The sequence below is a fragment of the Balaenoptera ricei genome, chromosome 7 (genome assembly GCF_028023285.1).
Source record: "Balaenoptera ricei isolate mBalRic1 chromosome 7, mBalRic1.hap2, whole genome shotgun sequence".
Lineage (NCBI taxonomy): Eukaryota > Metazoa > Chordata > Mammalia > Artiodactyla > Balaenopteridae > Balaenoptera > Balaenoptera ricei.
Genome location: NC_082645.1, coordinates 86465300 through 86481552, shown reverse-complemented (window position 1 = coordinate 86481552; position 16253 = coordinate 86465300). Strand labels below are relative to the sequence as shown.

The 16253-nt window shown below is 40.7% G+C and overlaps 1 protein-coding gene across 3 annotated transcripts in view; it reads right to left on the bottom strand.

The window, feature by feature from the left end:
- The window catches only part of AOX1 (aldehyde oxidase 1), a 73794-nt gene that overhangs the window by 42691 nt on the left and 14850 nt on the right, over positions 1–16253 (bottom strand). For all 3 annotated transcript variants that reach the window (XM_059928429.1, XM_059928430.1, XM_059928431.1), the window contains 12 exons: positions 15512–15601; positions 14781–14861; positions 13799–13943; positions 12991–13083; positions 11986–12137; positions 11702–11795; positions 10262–10371; positions 9054–9238; positions 7949–8111; positions 5473–5565; positions 1006–1175; positions 531–657 (listed from right to left, as the gene is read on the bottom strand). In XM_059928429.1, coding sequence (XP_059784412.1) covers positions 531–657; positions 1006–1175; positions 5473–5565; positions 7949–8111; positions 9054–9238; positions 10262–10371; positions 11702–11795; positions 11986–12137; positions 12991–13083; positions 13799–13943; positions 14781–14861; positions 15512–15601 — 1503 coding nt within the window. The remainder of the gene's footprint in view (positions 1–530; positions 658–1005; positions 1176–5472; positions 5566–7948; positions 8112–9053; positions 9239–10261; positions 10372–11701; positions 11796–11985; positions 12138–12990; positions 13084–13798; positions 13944–14780; positions 14862–15511; positions 15602–16253) is intronic.

Below are 16253 nucleotides of genomic sequence, written 5' to 3'. Positions count from 1 at the left end.
GGGCAAGAACCACAGGGGTCTTGTTCACCTACGGCACTAGGTGCTCACTTAAAAGATGCCTGTTGAACACATGGCATATGAATGAATGAGAGAGAGTGAGTTCCGAGAGGGAGAGAGAACTCCTGGATTAAAGGGTAAGGAAAGACTTCATGGTGGAGCTACCACTTGAACTTGGACGTTGGACTGAGACTGGGGCAATGGCAAGGGATTCTCAGGGAAAGTATCAGCAAATAAAAGTCATTATTCTCTTCTCATATATCCTTTCATAAGTATGAAAGCAACACATGATCTTACTACTAGAAAATATAAAACATTCGAGTATCTTTTATATAACTAGTCAACTTTTTACTTACGTGGAAAATGAATATTTTTGAACTAATTCACTGTTAGAATATAGTGATTTATAATAAGCATTCAAAGAATACTGGCATCCTTTATGATGTGCCAAATTCAATGCTATCTTTTAAGAAAATACGAAGTGTCATTAACTGAGGAAGTTACTTTTAAAACAGAAAGCAAAAATGCAGCACCTCATCTGTCGATAGAAGTTTCTCAGGTTTGGTTAAAAGGTGGAAGGAGTTGATGCCATGAAGATGTTCCTCAGTCAGGATGTCCACCACACCTGGCAGGCTGAGAGCTTCTGACAGATCCACAGACCTAGATGAGGACACACAGAACAGGGCTACTCAGAGCGGCCCCGCAGCCTGCAGACCACAGAGAACGTGCTTAATCAGAGAATAAGATACGAGAGAGGGAAGATACATCCAAAACCCTCCAATAGTTCTATGCCAGACAATTGGGAAAAAATTCCTGGGACAATGAAGTTATTATACGGAGGGACAAACTGTGGTGAAGCCTACACTTTGATCCCATTTCACTTCAAATCTAATACATTGGACATTGCCAACAAATAGCTTATCCTCTTCAAACCGTTACTTTTCACTAATGTGACTTGGCCAAAAAGGCAATCATTTCTGTCTACTGGGTAAAAACCTTATCACTTACACAATCTTAGCGTGAGCTCTTGAGCTTGTTACAAAGGTCAAGAACAGCTCCCGGTCCACTGCAGGCATGTCATCACAGTAGATGGCTTCACCTGTGGCATGCTTAATACCAGACAGATGCATGATGGGATGGCCAACTGGGTCTTGAGGAAGCTGCTTTGGGTCTGCATTCTGTTTAATCAATAATCAACATTTTTATAATCATATTATGCACATCTCTCATAAGAGGGGAGCTATATAATTTACATCCAAACCAGAACACTTTCGAAAATAAAAATGTCACTATTAATAACACCAGGACAGTAAGCCTATTTCAGTAATTCAGTAGGCAAACTGGGATGTATAGCCATGATGTTGTTCTTATTTTTTTCCCCACTATTTTGATATAGACCACAAACATCTCTAATGCAAATTCTATCTGTGTAAGTAAATGAATATAAATCTTTCTTCCTGACAATATAAAATGATGTCCTCTTGCAAATGTTCATGTATTTCTTTAACTTTTATTATCAAAATTATTTTACTGTTGTAGCTAAGCATGGCACATGTACTATTTTGCAGAAAAGCCTGATGACCATGTTTATAGAAAATGAGTGCATGCATTCAACCACAAGAGCTTTTTTTATTTTCTACTTTGAGTGAGGAAGTCTAAGAAATAACTGGTAAAACTCATAACTCAGACAATCCTGATAAAGAATGAAGACAAAGGAAGCTGCATTTTGAGTAATGATTCACTAATATTACTTTTTCTTAGAGACCCACGGAGTAAAATGTCTTGCCACTGGTTTTATAAATACCTGAAATATGCTTCATTAACCAAAGTCGAAATTAAGAAACATAACATCTCCTCCAGTATTTTAAATAGGAGAGAGTTGTTAGCTTTCTTGGTTGGGAGAAGAAGAATCGGAGGTATGAAGAAAGAAGGGTTAAGAGACATGGTATAGACCAAGCTCAGAGACCAGGGGCAAGGCTGGGGCTGCCGAGGGGGCTGGTGATGGGACTGTGGGAGGTGGAAATTCCAGGAAAGTTGCCAGCCAAGCGGCCACTCCCAAAAGGCTACTCTCAAAGGAGAAGGCAGCTCTGGGGCCTGGAGCACTGCAGGAGGAGCCGCCTGCGAAGCAGTGCCGAGCTGCCCCGTCCACAACTCGCGGGGTCAGCACTGCATCCGGCACCAGGGCTGAGGCCAGACCCCCCCAGGCTTTCTCAGGAAGTCCTGGGCATGAGGAGGGTCGGCCAAGGTAAGGCCCGGAAAAAGCTATGGAGGCTCCCTTTCCCACCCCATATGCTGCTCCACACTGCTGTTCACGGGGTCACCCTGAGCCTGGGTGAGGCACGGACTCTGTCTTTGAGATGAGCCTCTCAGTGCTCCTCTACATCACACAGCAGGAGGGAAGACAGAAAAGGCACCAACAGAACACACGCTGGTCAACACCTCTACTGAGAGGAAAAGAAGCCATAGAAGCTGACCTGTTTCCAGCTCAGGATCATGTAAGGCATCTGAGAAATTTTTAAAAAGTAAATACAATTGTATTTGATTCCCAGAAAGTGCAGTTTGAGAAAGCCTACTTAGTACGTATTGACAATACATGAGATGTTTGATTCCACCTAGAGTGGCAGCTCATGTCAATCACAGCTGCAGATTTGCCAGAGTCAAAGCTTCCCTTGGCTCAACGAAAGTGCTCTGAGGCTCTTGCTCCACAGAATGGAAGGGAAAGAACCTAGCTGTCTGGGATCCCACTGATCAACTGTCATGTTTTCTTCTCATGCAGGTGTTTTGCTTTCTTTGCCTCTCTGAACATTTGGATTCCATTTACCAAATACCATGAATGGAGGAAAGCCAGCATGGTTACGATGGGAACTTTACATAAAGGTATCTGTGAAAAGACACCTCCCCAAGCCCCTCTGCTGCTCACGAGACCCGAGAAGAATGGTTGTCAGTCACTGCCAACCTCCTTGAGGGACTCAAAAATTAAACCTTCAGCTTGAGATAGATCAGAGGTTCTCTAGGCAGGAACCTGGAGAAACCTCTGATCTGTCAGAGGGAAAAGGAGAGTGGCACATGTAATCTGAAAACGCGTTCAGCATTTTTATTGGTTATTAGAGAAATGAGGAAAAAAACCCTATTGTTTTTATACTATAAATGACAACAAGTAAAATATCAGCCAAATTTTCCCTGACAATTATATGTAGAAAGTAGAGTCATTTCTCAAATGAATTTGGCATAAGACATATGTGTAGGATGCTCTGAACTTATTTCTATTTCATATAAAATTTACTGTTTTACAGTAAAATATATACTTACTGATAAACGTTTCTTGTTTTAAAGCCCATATTTGCTTCACTTAAATGTAAACTTCAATTCTGTAGTTAGTACAAGACAATGCACCAAAAAAGGAATATTGGCTAAGTCTTTGTGTTTTGTTTTGTGGTGGTTGTGTTCATCCTGACTTTATAAACTAGAAAGCAGAAGATTATGAAGAAAAATAATTTAGAACTTGGCCTAGGCACCGTTAAATAAAGGTGGACATTAGGCCACAAACGTAGGGGAAGGGGGGAAATGAGAGAAAATTCTACATGTTGGGGTTCAGGCAATATGAACCGGGATTTGAATCAGCCCCAATGCACACCAGCCCCATCCTCACGGCCAAATGCTCTCAGCAGGCTTCTTCTCCCTCTTCTCTGAGAAGCTGAGGTGGTGATCCAAAGAAAAAAATGTATCAGGTCCGGTTTGTTTCAGATGGTAGGGACTGATTCCCGCTGTGCTGCGTGGAGTTCTCCATTTGAACAACATTTGAATGAAAAATCACCCACATCTTTTTTTTTTTTAATCCAAAGAGATTTTTTCTATCCTCAAGAGCAAACTTCCAGGTAATCCATAAGCTTAGACACTAAGGGAACACATTCATAGATCTCTACATAGGCTCTGGGAGTTTTCTATGACATAATACTTTTTACTATAAATACTGAAACACATCACTGCTTTGGGAAAAAAGTGTTTTGAAACCTTGCTGTGAGCCCTGCCTGCCAAAAGGTTGAAGATAAATCCCAAAATATATCTTTGATATATATATCTATAAATATAAAATTGATTAATTTAGCTGAAGCTATAACACTTTTTTTTAAAAAGCCAGTTGTGATGAATCTACTAATGAAAGTGGTTGTATTTGATTACTTGCTTGTGCTTGTTATATGGCTAAAGATACCATGGAGGAAAGAATGTTGTCTCCTCTAACTGGTGATCTCTGTCAAAAGGCTTTTAAGCAAATTAACTGATTTGGGGAAAAAAAATGTTGGTCATGACTGCTGAAGTTCCTCTAGCAATGTGGGTATTTGTGTGTGTGTGTGTGCCCGCGCATGTGTGTGTATGTGTGAAAACCCAGAGGAAAACAAAAATAAAACATATATATGAGAGATACACTACTTCCAAAACTTGGTATTGCAATCTATAATAACAAACTATGTGAAGATTATCACTTTTCTTTGGATGATTTGAAAGCCTATTAATTTGTTGTTGTTCCTGTGGTTGTTGAAGTTTATTCCATGGTCAAGGCAATGTTAGGGTATTTATAAATAAGCCAAACGTTGCAGTGGTCGTATTTTACACGGGGGAAGAGGGAAGCTATTTTTGACTTTCAAAATGATCACTTTCAACACTTTCAGTGGAGTTTGGCATATTTGAATTTTGAATATATTGAACCTAAAAACTGAAGAGATATATACCAACAGGGAACTGTTTGTTATGACATACTGTAAGCTTTTATAACTAAATTCAACAATAGATCCAATGAACTGAATCTATTTAAAAAGAATCTTTAAAAAGCCTTTTCATGTTCTTGACTTAATAAAACTCTCAAGGTAAAGTTTCTTGATAACAATTTCAAGGAAAAGCACTGAATCTTATCCAGTTTACCAATAGGAGGACTTCAGGCAATACTCTTATGATGTTGTAGCTGAAAATTCTGTTTGAAAGTCATGAGGAATTGTGTTCTAATAGGCAGCTTTCACTAGGAGACCTTGAAATTAGCTCTTAGAACTTACGTTTGATTCAACTCTAAAACTCTAACTCACAGAGAAAACACTTGGAGAATGGGGACTGGGGGAGCAGAGCATCTCCACATTCAAACAAAATAAATCAGCAGCTCTGACTTTGGTTGTGTTCTGACTTCCACACTGTCAAGGGCAAGAGCATGTGGAATACTAGGCAGCTTGTTCATGTCAGTGGTACAAGGTCACAGAACAAAACACACAGTCCTCAAGTTGAAAACAGACATTTAAAAAAATTACCACTGCTAGCTTTATTTTTAATCACAATACTGCATTGATTTTGAAATTTTAATTAACAGTGAAGAAGGCTGTGGGTTCTCCAGAAGGGGAGCTTGGGCTAATACATCTTGACAATCACTGAGAGATAAGTGAAGAAGCTTTAGCCCAGGACCTTTGAATTAAAAAGAAGAAAAAAGCCACTAACCTGGTACTTTAATGTTCTCCAGTGATGTCTGGAATGAAGCTCTTCTAAAGCACTCTCGTACTTGTCTGTAAGGCTAGGATAGTGAACAGGTTCCTGAAAAGTAGAACCATTGTAGATATTTAAAATATGCCAGAATGGTCTTGGGAGGGAGGCTGGCACGGTTCTTACCAAGCATCTCTACTGTAAAGTCGAACATTTGTCAAGTACTTGCCTAATTCAGAATCCTGGAAGTAGAAACAGGGTTCTCCCTGACCTCCAGGACACACACTCTGGAAGGTCCATACGTATGACCACATATTACAAAGAGCCACGTGAAAACAGTAGATTACTGACTCCCAATATCTTTATGTTTCTTATGATACTTTCACATGCCTTCCTAAATGATTTGAGGACTTACAAACCAATAAAACAGGAAAGTAGAAGCTAAGTAAATAATTGGAAAGGAAGAGAGTAGTTAAACCAGGAAAAAGTCAGAGCCAAGGTACACCATTGCAAATGAGCATCAAGCTCTGCTTTGTACCACCTGGCCAATCAGGAAGAAGAGAAAATGCGGCGGGCTGCATCTCTGCCACTACCTCACAGCAGTAAGCATTCTGGGGCCCCAGGAGGAACACTTCCTAGAGTTGAGGAAAAGTGGGTCATTTGGTCCTTAGGCAAGACTTTGAACAGTGCACCTATTGGTTATTTTTTACAATTTAAAATTTTTAACAGAAAATTAAAGCCAACAAAGGCTATTATTATTATTATTATTATTATTATTATTTTATGGCTGTGTTGGGTCTTCGTTTCTGTGCGAGGGCTTTCTCTAGTTGTGGCAAGCGGGGGCCACTCTTCATCGCGGTGCGCGGGCCTCTCACTATCGCGGCCTCTCTTGTTGCGGAGCACACGCTCCAGACGCGCAGGCTCAGCAATTGTGGCTCACGGGCCTAGTCGCTCCGTGGCATGTGGGATCTTCCCAGACCATGGCTCGAACCCGTGTCCCCTGCACTGGCAGGCAGATTCTCAACCACTGCGCCACCAGGGAAGCCCAAGGCTATTATTTTTAATAGCAGAGAAATGTTAATAGAGGAAATTGAATAGAAGGTAAAAGACTACAAGACGGAAGCTGTAATTTATATCATTTGATTCATCCAATAAATTGTATTAGTTTGCTATTAATTGGAGGAGTCTATAGTTGGCTTTATTACTTTTTCTCTTTTGATTACCTAGTAACAATATGTCACTTATATATGATTTCAAGCTTCTATTCTAAAAACTTTGATACAACTGTTCTGGTTCTTAGTTCTCATGTATAATGAGAAGATACTTTCAGAAGCAATGATAAGAGAGAACTCTGCCTCTAATTTAAAGTGATCATACTAGGGCTTCCCTGGCGGCGCAGTGGTTAAGAATCCGCCTGCCAATGCAGGGGGACATGAGTTTGAGCCCTGGTCTGGGAAGATCCCACATGCCGCAGAGCAACTAAGCCCGTGCGCCACAACTACTGAGCCTGTGCTCTAAAGCCCACAAGCCACAACTACTGAGCCCGCATGCCACAACTAATGAAGCCCGCGTGCCAAGAGCCTGTGCTCCGCAACAAGAGAAGCCTCCACAGTGAGAAGCCCACGCACCGCACCAGAGTAGCCCCTGCTCACTGCAACTAGAGAAAGCCCGCGTGCAGCAACGAAGACCCAACACAGCCAAAAATAAATAAATAAATAAATTTATTTAAAAAAAAAAAAAGTGATCATACTAATTTCTATACCACATGAGGAATGTTCTTGGCTTCTAGTCTAGTTTGGTCCGCTGATTGTAGCTTGGGATTAATGAACCAATATGGTTGAAGTTCCCTTTGGGTCTAGCAAATTTATTCCAAACTTTTTTTAGTTGTATCCTCCCTAGCCAACAGTCTTGTAACTCTAATTGTTTGCCATAAGGGAGGCCAGGTGAAGGAATGCCCAGATGCTTACGACTGTGATTATGACTCCCAGTAGGCAGTCTTCACCATGGTTCTCTGAAGCATTAGGGACCATATGAAGCCTTTTCCTATGATGGCCCATTTCTCAATAACCTTGTGGAGTGGCTGCCATTACCATCTTACAAGTGAGAGAAAACAAAGCTGAACCCAGAGAAGAAAGCCAAACGTACAAAGGTAAACCTCGACAGGTGGAAGAAACGCTTTCCTAAGGGAAAATACATTCAAATCGTTAACAAGTTTCTGAACACCATGGAGACATACAACAGGTCAGAAACAAAATAACTGAGTGGTATTAGACCAAATCCCGCACAACTCTGTGCTCTACTCGCCGTTCTTCCCCAAACACTCACCCCATCAACAGACGGCCTGCCATACGCCCAGCAAGCCCGTGAGTCTCCGATGTGGGTTGTCTTTTCTATTCTATTCTACAGCTATCTGGCAGGGAGTTGTTGCCGCCACTTTGCGTATCCCCAGAGCCCCCAAGACTGGGAAAGGTAACGCATGGTCGGTTCCACTTACCATCCTCTTCAAAATCTGTGACACTTCCAGGTAGAACTTGAAGAGGAAGCTGATGATGAGAGTCCTCCTGAACTCCACCCTCCCACCTGGGGCTGAGCCTGGGAGGGAGACTTCATCCAGAATCAGCCTGCAAGCTGCGTCCAGCATCTCTTCATTCCAGCGCCTGTGGGCGTCAAAAGAGAAGACTCCTAGCCCAACAGGACTCACTACCTCACAGGCTCAGTGAGCTTGTGAGACAAATAGCGACAGTTTAATGCAAGAGGAAAAGAGTACAAACTCCAGAGTCAGGCAAGCCAAGTTCAAATCCCAGTCCCCCACTCTCGAGGTGTCTGGCCTGGGCCCCCCAGTTCATCATCTGTAAAAGGGCAGTAATGGTAGAACACACCGCCTGGAATGGTCGTGAGAAAGAAATGACAACTCATGTTAAGTCCTCAGCCCAGGAGTAACTACCCCCTATATCACTAGAACGTTTACTGCATGCCAGGTTCTGTTTTACGTACCTTATATGTATCCATTCATTTAATCCTCTCAACTGTCCTATGAGGTGTGATTATCTCCCTGACTGATAAGGAAACTGAGGTACTGTAAGATTAAGTAAGCTGACAGAGATCACATAATTTATAGGAGTTGAACTGAGATCTGGACCCAGGCAGTGTGGCTCAATCAAGATCGTGGTTTAAACCGTTAGTCTATTACTTCTGAAATGTTAACTGGTACCTAGTAAATGCTCAAGAAATATTGGCGACTAGTATTACGTATAGAAATAAAAAAGTTAGGTATGCACGTGCATTTAGCAAGTTATTATAAAACAAACCCCCATAATCTATCTTTCATAATGGTAAATTATTCTCTTACAATAAAGAATGCAGATTTACTCACTTTGCTTACTGTGTCTATATACTATCGGGAGATGGGTTCACACACACACACAAACTGTATGGTGCCCACTTCAGAATTCACTAAGACACATGGGAATAATCATGAGATCTTATTGGAATTCCATGTCATTAAACAGAAAGGTAGTAAGCATTTTTCTTCTTGTAATTACATGACACCACAAAAAGAGCTGCTCTATTACTTGGAGACTAAGGACATGAATCCATACCTTCCGATGAGTTTCTGGCAGGAATTCTTTGCACAGATGGTGGTTGGACCAACGCCTCCATATGCAATGGATAACTCTCTAATGATGCCATCTCCTCCTCCAAAAAAAACTCTCATTCCTGAATTGACTATCGCTAGCGCGTTCTGTTGCCGCTGGGCTTGTCGGAAGGCTGACACAAACTCCCACTGAAAGCAAAAGTGAAGTGGCACCTGTAGACACACACTGAGGGACAACTATGCACAAGGCAGTTTGTTTATGTTGCCTCATTTGACCCTTGTCACACTCTCTGTTATGGGCCAAATTGTGTCCCCTCAAAATCGATAAGTTGAAGTCCTAACTCCCAGTACCTCAGGATGTGACTGTATCAGGAGATAGGGTCTTTAAAGAGGTGATTAAGTTAAAATGAGATAATCGGGGTGGGCGATAATGCAACATGGTGGTGTCCTCACAAGAAGAGGAAATTTGGACACAGACACAAACAGAGGGAAACCACATGGAGACACAGGGAGAAGATAGTTATCTAAAAGCCAAGGAGAAAAGCCTCAGGGAAAACCAACCCTGCAACACCTTGATATCACACTTCCAGCCTCCAGAAGTGAGAGTGTAGTTAAGCCACCCAGGCTGTGGTTCTTTATTACGGCAGCCCTAGCAAATTCATACACCGTCCAAGGCAAGCTTGATTATTCGCATTTACAGATGAGGAATCTGTAATTAGGAGTGATTCAGTAATTAGCTCAGGGTCAAAGTAGGTCTAAAACTAGGATTCACTCTTGAGTCTGACTCCAAAGCCCTTCTTCTTACCATTAAGTTCTATTGCAAATTTATAGCCTCTTCAAAACCTCAAGATATAAGTAGAAGTATAGTTTCAAGTCTTATTTAGGAAAAAGCCTCACGGGACAAAGAATTTTTAAAAATCTGTAAGAAAGTAACTTTAGAGTTTGGTTTGGGTGGGGGGAAGGTGGGGAGGGAGAAAGAGACACAGAGAGTGAGAGAGTGGTGACGGGCAGGGTTGGGGAGGAAGGCAGAGTCAAAGGCCTCCAGGTTCTAGCAATGATGGGGGTTACAGAACACAAGTGAAAAATAACTATTCACAAATCCTCATATTCTCCACTGCAAACACTCAACACCTTTTCTTAACCCACCCTATGTTGGAATTAACAAGCTGTGCACTCACAAGTAAAACCAAGAAATTGAAAGGACATTCTCACCTTCCTCGAATAAGAGATGTTCACTGAGATCAAGATTTCTTCAGGCTTAAGGTCAGCACTGGGGCACTTTCTGAGAAACTGCTCATTTAAAGGAATCTGTCGTTTTCCTTCTGTGGAAAGAAATGACACTTTCCCTGGAATCTGTTCTATTAAACAATCAAAATCCCAAAACTTGGGAAATAATTCTACCAAATATCACAGGAAATTTATTGTTTGAGAAAAAAAGTGCTCTTCCTATGTTTAAAACTCTTTCACCATGAAATGGCATCTTGCAATGTTTCTTCCCATCTAGGGCCCACCTTTTTTTTTTTTTTTTGCCTTCCTTGCTTGATTATAAATAAAAATATCTAGCAGAGTAGACCAGAGGTCAGGTAGAGTTGGACCTTAGCACTCTTTCTGAACAGCACAATTCATTTTGAGCTTTGTAAGAAGGGAGAGGACATTAATATCCCTTTTGATATTCTAATAAAGTCATTCAACAAACATTTATTTATAACCAAGAACCCTACTTGATACAGTAGTGAATAAATAAATTGCCTTTAATGAATTTTTATACTAGTGGGATGCAGTCTTATTTGTTTATATCTTTTCTCAGCACCAAAAGAATTTCTGTTCTTTAATCAGTATATTGGGGGGAGGAACTGTTTAAAGCTATAATGAAATAGGACTTTGGGATAAAGCTAAGAAGCTTTTGATGATCATATTTACATCAAAAACCTATTTCTCAATAAATGATTTTTTTAAAAGATGTTACTTAAATTGATAACTGAATGTACATCTTCTTCCTTAAGATAATTTTGGGGTTTAGATGACATGAAGAGTAGGCATTTAACAATGCAGCTAACAGAAAGTTAGTACATATTTCTAAATGAAAAAAAAAAACAAAACAGATGTATAGAGGACCAATGAAAACTTCCTAATAATTGTCGACAAAGTTAAAAGAAATAAATGAAACGTCCTGGACTTAGTTTCAAAAAAAAAAAACTCAAGTAAATAAATATAGAATGAAGCCCAAGCACTGTTCAATAGAAAAAGGTCTGCAGGCTTCCATCAACGACAGCTTGAGCATGACGTGGGTGTCACACGCTCCTGTACCGCCTGGAGAAAGTCTCTGACAAAGGGGCCCAATCGTTGTCAATAGCCTAGAGTTCTCTCCACTATTCAGATCACACCGGGACACTAACAAACACTGGTCGATGTCAGGTGACAAGTATGGGAAAACATCTAGCACAAGTCCTCAAAAAGAAAGAGATGGAGACATTGGGTGTGTGTGCATTTAGGACCAGACTGACCAACTTTCCAAGCATCCAGAAAGGCAGAAGGAATTATTAATATTATAAAGGACAGTAATTTTCAAAACTGGACTTCCTGCATCCCTAGAGAGGCAAAAGGGTAGGAGGAACAGGGTTTAATAATCCCTAAGAAGGAGTTGTCACTTACCTTTTGATAGCAAGTTGAGGGTACAGTTGCCCACGGCCAGGAGGGGGTTCAGATCTGAATCTGGATGTCTGCTCACTATGTGGCCCCCTAAAGACTTTTTAAAATAATGGGTTATTTTCACTCCACTTATGTAATTATAAAGACACAAGTGGTAAAATAAGAATCAAGCAAGACTTTGGAAAACTATTCCTTTTGTCTGTTCCAAAAGAATGAAAATGTCATGATTTATCAGGGACAGTCATTCCTGGGACACATACTAGATGTTACTGTCGTCAGATACATACAGCCATGTTCCTGATCTGGGATCCAGCCAGAGTTCCCAAATGCTTCAGGAGAGCGTGGTACATCTGTGTCTTCTCCTCCGGGAGTTTCAGGATCACATTAGCCAGGATGTCCTTCACCTGAGCCAGGCTGAGGGCGGCACCTAAGGTCAGTCCTGAAATGAAACCATTTGTAGATAATGCAATGTGATCATTGCTGACCTGGAAATGTCCATTCGATTTTAGACTACAGATATGGGATCTTTATGCTAGATACATGCTACCCTGCTTACTGGTGGTCATGGTGGTGACGGTGGGAATAGTGGTTGGTAATGGAGGTGTTAATGATGATGGTGGAGGAGGTGATGGCGTTGGTGACGGGGGGAGGGTGACAGTGATGGAGGTCATGGAGGCTAAATTTTCTGAATACTCACTGTGTCAAGCACTATGCTGAATGCTTCACAGAATCTTCTTGAATTCTAACAAAGCTTTGAAATATTAATAGCCCCACACAAACTGAGATTCAGTTAAGTAACTTGACTAAGTTTTTCAGCTAATATATGACATAGTCAGGAATTGGACTCCAGAGCCAGACTCCAAACCCACATTTCATTGCTTCTCATCATTGTCATTAAATCAATTTCCTTTATTGAAATAGAAAAGCCAGTTTGTAAGCTGCTTAATAAGTAAATTTGTTTGGTTACTACTGTGTTTCTGGAGAGCAAAGATCCTCATCTTTATCTTCTACCCAGCACTTAGCACAGTACCCTTCACTGAAGAGTTGTTACATTTCCCTCATACAGCAGACATAAAAGTTCTTCAGTGAAAATCCGACTCTTCAGACAATTAGTATCTCATATAATCATAGAGAATTCTTCCCTGAGCCTCCTCCAGAATGTTATCACCTTACAAGGGAATCTCTTTGTATATTATAATTATGAATAAGACTTTTTTTGCTTGTCTGCTGAGCAAAGCAAATAAGATGATTAATGCATTTTAACTAAGAAAATAGGGACCTTAAGAACTCACCATTATCTGTATAGTTTACAACACTCAGTTCTTCAATTCCATCAGGAGAAATTATAACTGGGTGAAAGATGCCTTTAAATTTCACGTCAGGCCCTGAAGGATTAGGAAAAAAAAAATAAGCAGACTAAGATGAAGGGGGGCTAACTGCCTTTTAAATTTTGAAATTGTGATTAAAACTGATGTCTTTAAATATATAAAAATTACATATCTATCGGTCTGTTCATTGCCAAATCGCACACACAGAGAACGGACGGGTGGATTTTCACTAAACTTGGGGAACTCTTTGGACTCGTCAGCCTTAAAACTTGGCAGACACGTCCAAGACCACTTGTGGCATACTCAAAATTCTCCTTGGGAAGACTCTAGGAGACTCCTCAAAGAAGTAGGCAGGCAAACTGAGTTTACAATGGACACCATAGAAAGAGCCTGTCACTGCAGTTTAAGAAAACCTATTATGGCCACTGAGACACCACTGAGAGAGGAAACAGCAATTTCAAATACAAGCCCCAGATCAGTCTCTACATGGAAAGACAGGACAGCTGTCACTGGAGCTGCTGCTGCTGATTTGTCACGGAGCAGGCCTCTTGGGTCCAGCTCTGTGCACTGCTCCGGTTAGGGCAATAGGAATTCACTTATGTGATGGAAGTTGTAAAAGACTCTTGAGCAGTGCTCAAGGGAAGTCAAGTATAAATGATTTAAAATGTTATTTCAGACTGCTTTTTCTGAGAACATGCATATATGAGGTTTTTCCCTCCCCAAAGCCCTTTTCCTCAGTTTCCTCATAAGAAGTCCCTGGGGATCTACATACCCACAGAGGTGTTCCCCATGACAACCGGGGCCTGGGGATACTTGACTTTGGTTTCTAGAAGTTCCTTCAGGGTCACTGGAGAAATCCATGTCATTCTATCACCATCAAAAATCCTGGTCCTTTGTGGTTGTTTCTCAGCCATTGTCTATTGAAAAAGCAATAAAGATTCAAGATCGTCTCGTGATAATATTTCCACCTGTTTCTGCTCTGTCTTTACAGGAACAGACAAAGGAGATAGAGATCTTTTTAAAAAATAAAATAAAAGTGGGACTTCCCTGGTGGCGCATTGGGATTGGCGCTCCCAATGCAGGGGGTCCAGGTTCGATCCCTGGTCAGGGAACTAGATCCCACATGCCACAAGTAATAGTTCGCATGCCACAACTAAGGAGACCATGTGCTGCAACTAAGACCCAGCTCAACCAAATAAATAAATATTTAAAAAAATATATCAGCATTGGAAAAAAATAAAAAACAAAACAAAATAAAATAAAATAAAAGTCACCTAAAAGTAGAGCTTTACTAGGAATCAGAGTACAAGATAAAATGTGACAATATTTTACTCCTTCTGGAGACTATTCCAATACATCACCCTTTGGTGCTTTTATATCTCAAAAGAATCCATTTCAATGTTTAAAAATACTTTACATGCTTAATTTCGTCAAAACATTTAATGGAACAATAAAACTCAGCAAAACCGGAAATAGAAAACATGTCTAAATCTACAAATGCTTTGATGTCATTTCAGGACACTTTTTAATAGATACTACCTGCTGCTTCTCACATTCAACTGTCCCCTGGTGGTGACTCCACCCTCGTTCCCCCATCTCTGCCCTGGTCCCATACTCTTTAGACCTTGGACTGAGAATGGCAGGTGGATATTACCTATTCGCCAATCAGCTTTCGAGAGGATCCATAAGCAAATATCCTTCCTGGCATTTCACCGTGAATTCCTCTAGGATGAGCTCAACTTTGTCTTACTTACCATTAGCTCAGGAGGAAATATCAATTCCTGAGTTGGATCCAATGGCAGAAACTCCTCTTCTGAGAAGAGTTTTAGATTTGTCTTAAAAAGAGAAAGTACCAGAAGTTATTGTCATCAGGCAATTCTCCCTACTTTAAGTCCTTTGTGGAATGAGGTCAGATGAAGATAGGCATAGAAGAGACAGACAGACAAAAAACCCCACTGGTCAGCCATGGTACCTGGGCTCTAAGCCAAGGGCTCTAACACAGACCAGGTCACCAGGATCTCAGCGCAGATGCTGGGGGGCCTCCAAAGCCCTCAGCCCCTGCACATGCTCCTCGGAGTCTGGGGGGAGCACAGGAGGCAGCAGCGTGAGACACAACTGAGAACCAGAACATTCCCCTGAATTGCCACCTCTCTTATCACTCCCTGCCCTTCCATTTCCTTAACATCCCCACTAGAAAAAAGACTTGAAGAAGGCTTTTTTTAAACTAAGAGACAATAAGAGATCAATGTGTTCTCCCTCTTGTAGGTAGCTGGACGTGACCGAGAGTAACATCAGGAGTGAGGGATGAAGTTGTTAGGTTAGATTTTTTTTTTTTTTTTGATAGAGATGGAGTGAGAATGGGGGAGGGGACATGCTGACACACCTCAAATTAGTCACCTTACGCAGCCATTTAGTCTTCCTAAAGGTAAGTTGGTCTCTACTCATGTCCTGAGAAAATCTTATAAAAAATTTACATTTCACTGACCTCATGTCCTTCCTCAAACTCTGGTAATCCATTTATTCCTTGATCCAAACAGCAAACCCCATTTTCTTTACTTTGACAGCAGCCAGAAGTCTAGTGGGTGAAAAACAGAAATAATCAAGAAATTATTGTTGATTCTACTAAATATTTTTTCGGCTTTATTGAGATATAATTAACAAATAAAATTGTGTATATTTAAAGTGTACAACATGACTATTTGACATGCGTATACTTTGTTAAATGATCACCACAACCAGGTTAATTAACACATCCATCAACTCACACAGTTACCATTTGTGTGTGTGTGTGTGTGTGTGTGTGTGGTGAGAACACTTAAGGTCTACTCTCTTCGCAAATTTCAAGTACACAACACAGTATTATTACTATAGTCACCAGGCTGTAAAGATCTTATAACAAAGTCTGGCACATGGCAATAAATATTAACAATGGTTGATTTAATATTTCATTAACAATAAATAATTTATTAATTTATTACTAATAATTTATTAATAAAGAAATATTAATAATAACAAGTATTATTATTATCACTCTGTTCTTATGATACACTGATTTCATCATTTAAATTCCAAAGGGCTGTCTTATGTCCCTCATTTCAACATTGTTTGTTCATCTATTCATTCAACAAGCATCGATTGAGTGCCTATTCAGTTGGTGCACACTAACTCAGCCTCTGCGTCAAGCAGACCACCTTCTGGTGAAGAGACGGAAGAGCAAATGGGCAATT